The following is a 9007-nucleotide window of genomic DNA, read 5'->3' on the forward strand; positions in this document are numbered from 1 at the left end:
GACTCTTGCTCTTTGGATGCGTTCCCGTATGATGTAACGGTAAAAAGACAACAAGTTCATTTAGCCATAGATACTTCTGATAAGAGCAATATGCCTTTGAAAAGAGAGAGAGAGAGAGAGAGAGAGAGAGAGAGAGAGAGAGAGAGAGAGAGAGAGAGAGAGAGAGAGAGACGATGGATAAGGAAGATCAGAGCGAAGTGGAGGAGGAAAGATGAGAAAGGCTAAATTATAGTGAAAGTGTTTTCTGTCTGAGGACTTGGGCCAGTTACTTTTAAATACCACTACGAATTTCCATTTATGTTCAGAACAAATGGAAAGGGAACAGTTATTGAAAAAAAAAAACCCTGAAGAAGCTTCTTAACATCTGGAAAAATATTGTATATTAAACAAATTCTTAACCAAACATTTTTTATTTGTTAGCCAATGAAACTTGACAAGAGAGATTTGTTAATGATGCAAAAAGAATAAAATCTAAAATCCTTTTTATGTGTCTGCGAAGTTTTCCGCGACGTGAGGGTACAACCATTACAGAAGTTGTTTATCAATACACACCTTGAAAGTTGTCATCTCGCAACGAGAGTGAGTGCAGCACCCTTATCTCTGGCAATTTGTTCGCTTTTTTCTCTCCTCTGTTTTTGAGGATGGCGATACAAACGTTCCCTTACAATCAGTAACTCGTATTCGTGAAAGACGAGACTTTTTCTTTTCGCTTTCTTTTTACTTTACTGCGTCCTACTAACGAATCCAGGCGATGTTTGGGTACTTTTAACCATGGTACTTTTTTTTTTTGTAGAGGTACCAATCGTTTGTTTCCGCAAATATACTGACGTCACGAAAACAATGTTAAAACGCATTATACGTATGGTACAAAACATCCTAAACGAATATGTGTCTCCTGTTTGCACATCGGGGAATCCTGCGGAAGAGGACATTTAAATTCCCGGTAAACGGCCCATGCAATGCTGAAGAATTCCCCGTGCTTGAGAAGGTGATGGAGAAGGCTAAGAGATGTGGGGCAGAGTAAGGGGAGGGGGCGATCACTGGGAGTGAAGGAGGTGGGTGACCGGATGTTTCATGATTGCGTTAAACATTGGATGGAAGAATGGACACTTCAAAAGACCCACTGACATGACAGACAAACACACGCTCATAGGACACGGTCGTCCAGGCTTAGAAAAATTGTATAACTACCACAGAAGGAAGCGCAGAGAGAAGGAGAAGGAGTTTTGGGGGTGGGTTTGCCCGCCATCCACAGCAGCAGCAGTCACGGCTAACGGACTACCCACGCCCGCTTCGCATTCCTAGCACGCCCTTTGCCGGATATCTCCTCGAGACCCCATCTTCCTGTCGCCGACCCCCCCAACCCTCATGCCATCTCCGTAGATTGTCCATCAATAATATGAAACAACGGCGATTTTCAACTTGACACGAAACATATTACACGAACAAACACACGTGAGAGCGCGTGTGAGTGTGTGTGTATGCGTATGCAACCTCCAGTTTGTATTGAATACCAGGCTAGTGACGTCACGAGAGAGAACCGCCTAACCTCCCTGCGAGACAGTACCACTCCACGAAGCAAGTAGTGCGTCTGCTATCCTGTTTTCTCGCAGAAAGTCGGCTGTCACTGTCTATTTTCACTATAAAATCACTTAAATGTCATATTGGAGTGCCTTTAGAAGGTAATTCCCCAGCAAATCCTCTCGGAAACAATAAATCGAGGTATGTTTTGGAGGGAGCGGAGGGATATCCGTGGAGAATATAAGCTCTCGTTCGTCACTGGAGAGTAATAGTACTACAGTGACCAAGGGAGTGAACGCTACTCCCCAGTCCTATGTAAGCGGCCAAGTCGTTGTTGTCGTTGCTCTCAGTGCATCATCATCGCCGACCTTAGTGGTCGCCTCACTTGGATTTATTTTGTGCTTCGAAGTCCACTTTCTGTGGCAACTGGAACATATTCACAATGTTTAAAGTGTTTACGTCAGTGAATAACTATCTGAATTCAAGCCCAGTCATGGGTATCCCGCAAGAGAAAGTCAAACAAGGTTAGTTTTTGGAGCGCGTTTTGTGTCTTGTGTTTTTGTGGACTTAGACAAAATTTTCGGGGGTCGGTGTTTTTGTGTTTTGGAAGTCTCCTCCTGCTTCCTGTTGGAGACGAGTGCATAAGAGGGGTTATTATTTTGTGAGAGATCCAGTCAGTCACGCCATTGTCATAATAAATTCGAGATTTTCACATTTTTCATCTTAGAGCTCAAACATGATTTGACTTAGCAGTCGGGCTTGGGAAGTTGTAAGACGAAGTGACAATGTCCACTTATTTGAAATATAAATATCTTGGGATAATATATTTTCCTAAATTATAATTTCTTTCATGTTAGTTTCTCGACAATCAAAGACTTAGACGGAAGTGTTATGTTTTGAATATCACTGGTAATGTTAAGGCTTCTTCTAGGTTTTAAGTCCTATATCCTTTTACATGTAAGCCAAAATACTAACGAGAGTTATTTTTATTTTGCAGTGGCCATGGCCGTTCGCGAAGCAGCAGCGCGCGAACACCACAACAACAATCTCAACAGTAACATGGACTCAAACCAGCCAGCCCGTAACAACAACAACAACAACCACCAACACGGTCACCATCATCATCTCCACCACCATCATTCCCAGCTGCCCTTCGATCGCCAGTACAAAGTTTTCGTGGATCAGATCTTGGGCGAAGGGGGTTTTGGCCGTGTGTATGCGGGCGTTCGTATCAGGGACAACCTGCCTGTGGCTATTAAGCAAGTGTCCAAATTCAGAGTGCCTGCTTGGGGAACGGTAAGTTATGCAACATTCTTTTCTTTATCTTCACGTGATTTTCATACTTGATCATTTTTCAAAATATTCAACCTGTATGACGATGTCAGATCAGCGTTGTGATGATTCAGATTTTAATGGCAAATTACATTTTCAGTATTAAGTACTTGCAAGTGTCAGTAAATTGTTATACTTTGTAAATTTAAGTGGAATTAGAAAGGTGTCTTGTGAGTGCAAACCTTAAGTAGTGCATTGAATGCAAAGTGAATATGCCGGGGGGAAAGTGACTTAAATTTTTCCTCATACAAGTGCGTTTTGCGTTAGCTGTAACTGAAGGGTGAAATTATGTACGTTAAATGAAAATTTTTCGAAAAGTCCAACACAAATTGAAGTCACTTGTTTAAGCCAGCGAGTCCTTGGGGAGTGCGAGCGTTTGGCCTACTTAACTGCCCAGACCTGTTTATTAGCCTCAGCGATAGAAATTATACGTATTGTTTTCATTGTCGAAGTGGGATCTAGTTTAAATTACGGCATCTTTATTTTAAATTAAATGTAGCGATGACCCATATAATGAATTAACCTCCGATATTCTGAAAGCACAACATCCACAGTCCACCGTTTTCCGTTCCTCTGCCTTTCATCCTGCTTAAAGCAGCAGGGGAGAGAGAGAGAAACACGATTTGAAAGTAATCTTCCAGTTTTGAGTTTTGTTGCTGACGAGTAACAAGTTTCGTAGGGTTTTAGGTGGCAAAACCGTTTTCCGCCTGTTATGATTGAGGTTGTTGGACGAATATAGGTCAGTTAGATTGTGTCTTGTGTGTGGGTGTAATGTGTACAAAAGCAGATGGTGGGGGGAAGGTAGGGAAGCTTCGTCAATGGAAGGTTATTTCAACAGTGGAAATTAAGTTTCAGTAGCAAATGGGGATTTCTGCTTACTCCTCAGTAACACGTTTGGTTCATGCTTTATGAAAGTAGCAGACGTTCTTGATGCGTGCTTGCGTGGGTGTAAAAAGAGAGAGAGAAAGAGAGAATGGCGAAGTGCGCAGTATTTTGTCGGCCTTGAAATGTATTCTTGGCGTTTTGCAAAGAATCGCTTTTATTAGGTTTCTTGATCGGTACTAATGTGAAAAAAAAAAAAACACGTCCAGCAACTTTTTTCATCCTATCTATCGTTAAGGTGTTTCTTTACCTACATTCTTTAATTGAGCAGGTGCGTAGGTGGTCTAGTGAAGGTGTATCAGTCTCATGATTTGCAACAGGCGGACTTACGTGAATGAGGAATACGAACGTGTTTCGTTTGACGATTGAATATTTAGGGAACTCTCAAAAATCGATTAATTTGGATTGCCTGGAGTCTGAAAGTATTTTGAGAAGAGAGAGAGAGAGAGAGAGAGAGAGAGAGAGAGAGTTATGTTTTTGTTGGAGAGGAGGACGACCGCGAGGCGGAGAGAAAGAGAGAAGAAGAGAATGTTTGGGTGCACTCGGCCTCTCCAATGATGACTTTCAATCGATGTCATGGGGGGAGCAGTGGAACGAGGTGGGTGGGTGGCCTTCGCCAATACCTCTGGCACATACACATGCACACCTAGTTGCGCAAGTTCGTGTGTGTATATATATACACACTTTGAGAAACCTTCAGGAACCGATAGTAAAGATGCGAATAACTTCCGCTTACATATTCGACAAGTATCGGCGTGGGGGAGGGGTCGGCCAGATCCTTAAGGGGAAGAAAGTGGGTCGTTTTATTTTCCTGCAGAAAATCATTTTACAGATCTTTCTTTTGTTAGCCTGACAGGTAGACTGGGTTTCAGATTACCGTCAGCCTTTTGTTTCTGTTTTTTTCTTTTTAAGATCTCTATCAATTGTGAAATCTTAATGCTTGACTACGTTTTGTTTGTAAGCAGGGCGCCATTGCGTGACGACATTTAAAAATTGCAAGTAGGAAAGAGATGGAGTTTTCGCATGGTCAGAATATAACGTCAGGAAATGGGTTGGGATCCCACCACGTAGATGGAATGGATAGAAGGGAGGAGGGAGGTGTGTGACTGGGTGGTAAAACCCACTTCTCTACTCCTTCCATCCATCCCGAACCCCAACCTACTACTAGTACCTTACCTTCTCTTCTGCTTAGAGTCGGTTGTCATGGCAATAGGTGTCTGATCCTCCACCCTTTTGCTTTCCTCTTTAGAACTTCCTCTGCCTCCCAACTCAAGGGTGACTTTCGAGGGACCTGTGAACTTGAGGAGTAATTATGTGTTAGTCTAGTCACCTCGCCTGTGATGTCATTCTGGGTCTGTATTTTTTTTTTCCCATGTAAAGTGGGTCATCTCGGCGATCGTAAACAAAACAAGCATTAGTTAAGAGGGTTGGTTTCGGTTGTTCTTGTTGCCAAACTTCAGTGGTTTTGAGACTCGTGGTGTCGACTTAGGCAAGTGAAAGTTTACTCCAAAGATCAGCATCGTTGTGGAAGTCTTGCGTGGTGGTAACTAGTCATTTTAAGGCAAGCACACTCACAAGTTCACCTTTCTAAATCAGTTTGATTTTTTTTTTTTTACTTTTTCTTTTTGAACGTCTCTTTCAACGTCACCATTTGTACTTATGTCCTTATTTCTTCTTCCACAGTTGAAAGGTCAGCGAGTTCCCCTGGAAATCTGCCTCCTCAAGAAGGCCTCTCACATTCCTGGTGTCATCAAGCTCATTGCTTGGTTCCAGCTCTCAGATTGCTTCATCATCGTCATGGAGCGACCTGAATCAGTGAAGGATCTTTTCGACTACATCACCGAGAGGAAGTACTTGCCCGAGCCCGAAGCTCGGTATCTTTTCCGTCAGGTAGTCGATGTCGTCAGACAGTGCCACGCAGCTGGTGTCATTCATCGTGACATCAAGGACGAGAATCTCCTTGTTACCACAGACAGACAGGGCAGGAAGGTCCTCAAACTCATCGACTTTGGTTCGGGAGCTTTCTTGGAGGACCACATCTACACAGACTTTGATGGTGGTGAGTATCTCTTAATGCCCTACTGTACACTGTTCGTTATTATGTGCATAAATTGATATAAATATAAATGCGTTTTTATACTGTGCAAGTATATACTGCAGTGGTGGTGATGATGATGATGGTGCACAGTGTCAGGTTACTTGGTGGCTCCCAGCCAGCGAGAAACCTTGTAAGGCGTCATCACCAACATTGCCACCTGGGATAAAGTTTCCCTTCGAAGTTAAGTTCCCTTGGTGATTGCCGACTGTGAGCTGACCTTGTTTTCTCTCTTGTTTCAGGTACTAAGGTATATGCCCCACCTGAGTGGATCCAGCACAACCAGTACCAAGCCAGTCCTGCCACAGTGTGGTCGTTGGGTATCTTGTTATACGACATGGTGTGCGGCGACATTCCCTTCGCCACAGACGAACAGATCTTGGCGGCGAGATTACACTTCAGAGTGCCCGTCTCAGAAGAGGTCCAGAGTCTCATCCGTCTGTGCTTAAGGTACAGACCAGAGGAACGTCCATCCCTTGAGCAGATTTTACAGCATCCTTGGTTAAGAGGACCTCGTGACTCTGGTGCCAACTTCATTGGGGGAATGGGCATGGGTATCAGCGGTTCCTTGGGCCCAATGGGGCTCTCCCTAAACGATTCCTTACTCGACAGTGACGCCTCTTCACTAGATAAGCATTCTACGGGGAGCGACGCCTCGCGCGAGTCGGAAGAGTTTTGACGTCCGGGAGCTGGGTAGGCCTCTTCCGGCCTGTGACTCCCCCATGGGAAGTCAGCAGCCACGGAAGACCCAATCCTTTACTCCGTTCCACAAGCCCTTCCTTCTTCTGTAGCTAGTGAATAACGTGGATTCTCGTCCGCCAGGTGCGGCGGCGGAGGCGCTGGTCGCCCCCCCCTCCGAAAAATCCCCCAACCCCCCCTTCTCCCAACCTCGCAGCCCCGTGTCCCGTCGCCATCGCCCTTCCTGCAGTGAGCGGAGCAGCAGCAGCAGCAGCTTTTTTTCTCATCTCGTCGGTTCACCTCTTCCCTCCTGCCGCAGTAGGGAGATGCCCCGGGTCACGGTACCTTCAGGTCCCTCACACACTCCGTCGTGAGAAAGAAGGAAAGAAAGTGGACCTAGTCGGTGCTATGTACCCCATTACTAAGGGACCCTGTGCCTGATTAAAAAAAAAAAAATAAAATTAAAAAAAAAAAATACGAAAGGGCACGTTAATCTCACCAAAGCCTCGGAAACGACCTTTTGGCCGGGTGTTGTCCAAATCTGGCCTCGAAGGCGTTCTGTCTCATGTATAATTATCGTTTTTCTCTGAGAGAAATTGTACATACTGTAATTTAAAGTATATTTATAGTAAGTTATATTGTACATATTGTAATGAATCTTGCTTTTTAAGATTAATTTATATCTGTCAATTTCGACAGGGGAACCTCCCTTCAATGCAAGTGGTGTTTTGTATTACAAAAAGTTTATACAGAAAGAAATCCCTATTTTTGTAAGAAAATACCCTACAAAATTCCCGTGATTAAAAATAAAATGTTGAGAACTTATTAATTCATACTTTCATTTTCTCCTGAAATATTTGAATTTGGTTGAATTTGGTAAAGTCATAAAAACAACTAATGCAGCTTATGGATATGTAAGGAAGTATAGAGATTTAGATACTTTCAATAAAAATACAATCTGAATAAGTATAAAGCAACATAATTACATTGTAACTAGAAAAGAATATGAATGTGAATGTCTGAGATTTAATTTGAACTTTATGAAATTGAAATTTTCAGGAAAAGAATATCAAATTGAAATCTTGGAGAAAAAAAATCAAGCCAAGAAGAGTATATGATATCAAAACAATGAACATTCACTTGAAGAACGTGTTAAATCAGTTAGGAATGGAGCTCGACAAAACTAGCAATTCGACTAAATAAATGAAATTTCAAGATTGAAATTTGCTAAGTCTACAGCAACCCAAGTGAGCTTGTCAAGGTTAACGATTAATAACTCAAAAGAATAAGCAAACAGATACCAATAAATCTATGTGCGAGAACTTGAAATAACTAATGAAAAGTAGGACAATTTTCAATAAAAAACTTGACCTCTTCAGAAAAAAAAAATTCAAACCAAGAAGATATATATATATCAAAACAATGAACATTCACTTTAAGAGCGTGTTAAATTAGTTGGATATGGAGCTCGACAAAACTAGCAATTCGACTACATAAATGAAATTTCAAGATTGAAATTTGCTAAATCTACAGCAACCCAAGCGAGCTTCTCAAGTTTAACGATTAATAATTCAAAGAGTAAAGGTTAACGATTAATAACTCAAAAGAATAAGCAAACAGCCAATTGCTCAAAGGTACCAATAAATCTATATGCGAGAACTTGAAATAACTAATGAAAAGTAGGAAAATTTTCAATAAAAACTTGACCTCTTGAGAATAAAAACAAAAAACGACCTCTTGAGAGAGAGAGAGAGAGAGAGAGAGAGAGAGAGAAAAAGTCTTAAAGCGTAAAATCTACGGAAGTTCATCACCACATTTTTAAATGGTCGTGTTGTGTACATTTGATTTCTTGTATTAATTTGACATGAGGAAAAAACATTGAAATAGGTACCTACTCACCAATCATTTATCCCCTACATATATTTTTTTAACATTTCTGCCACAGGAAACGGTTATATAAAAATTCTGCGTTCTAAACATCGCACGTTACCATGTTTATAAAATAACAGTCTCATTTCTGTGAGACATTCTGAACTAATAGCCGCATTTCTCTCTCTCTCTCTCTCTCTCTCTCTCTCTCGCTAATTCTCACTTTAACATTGCAAATAGTTTTTCTTAAAATATTCATTTGTCATAGACAGATATACCCTTGAAAAAATAAGGGTCTGTCAACTTCTTCAGAATAAAATAGTTTCTCAACGAGAACTGATTTTCGATTACTAAGCAAACCTGACAATCTACTAGGATATCTAATACACAAAATTTTACTGTCTATTAACGATTATCGGTCAAATTATCTACGCACACATGAATATCATCCTAAATTCAGTAGCAGACGTATGAATGAAACATCAAGTTACTGCCTTAGTTTTCCTCTGGAGCCGGCCCCAGTCAAGGGAATCTAATTACTGTCTTAGAAAGAAATCAAATAGGCGTTAGCCACACACACACACACACACACACACACACACACACACACACACACACACACACACACAC

General features: G+C 41.8%; 1 protein-coding gene across 1 annotated transcript; it reads left to right on the forward strand.

The window, feature by feature from the left end:
* Positions 1 to 1089: 1089 nt before the first annotated feature.
* LOC136841759 (serine/threonine-protein kinase pim-3-like) lies at positions 1090 to 7333 on the forward strand. Its single transcript, XM_067109028.1, has 4 exons — positions 1090 to 2045; positions 2519 to 2817; positions 5419 to 5794; positions 6073 to 7333. The coding sequence occupies exons 1-4, from the start codon at positions 1964 to 1966 to the stop codon at positions 6507 to 6509; spliced, it is 1194 nt and encodes a 397-aa protein (XP_066965129.1). The 5' UTR covers positions 1090 to 1963; the 3' UTR covers positions 6510 to 7333.
* The last annotated feature ends 1674 nt before the right edge of the window (positions 7334 to 9007 follow it).

The sequence above is a fragment of the Macrobrachium rosenbergii genome, chromosome 9 (genome assembly GCF_040412425.1).
Source record: "Macrobrachium rosenbergii isolate ZJJX-2024 chromosome 9, ASM4041242v1, whole genome shotgun sequence".
In the NCBI taxonomy this organism is placed as follows: domain Eukaryota; kingdom Metazoa; phylum Arthropoda; class Malacostraca; order Decapoda; family Palaemonidae; genus Macrobrachium; species Macrobrachium rosenbergii.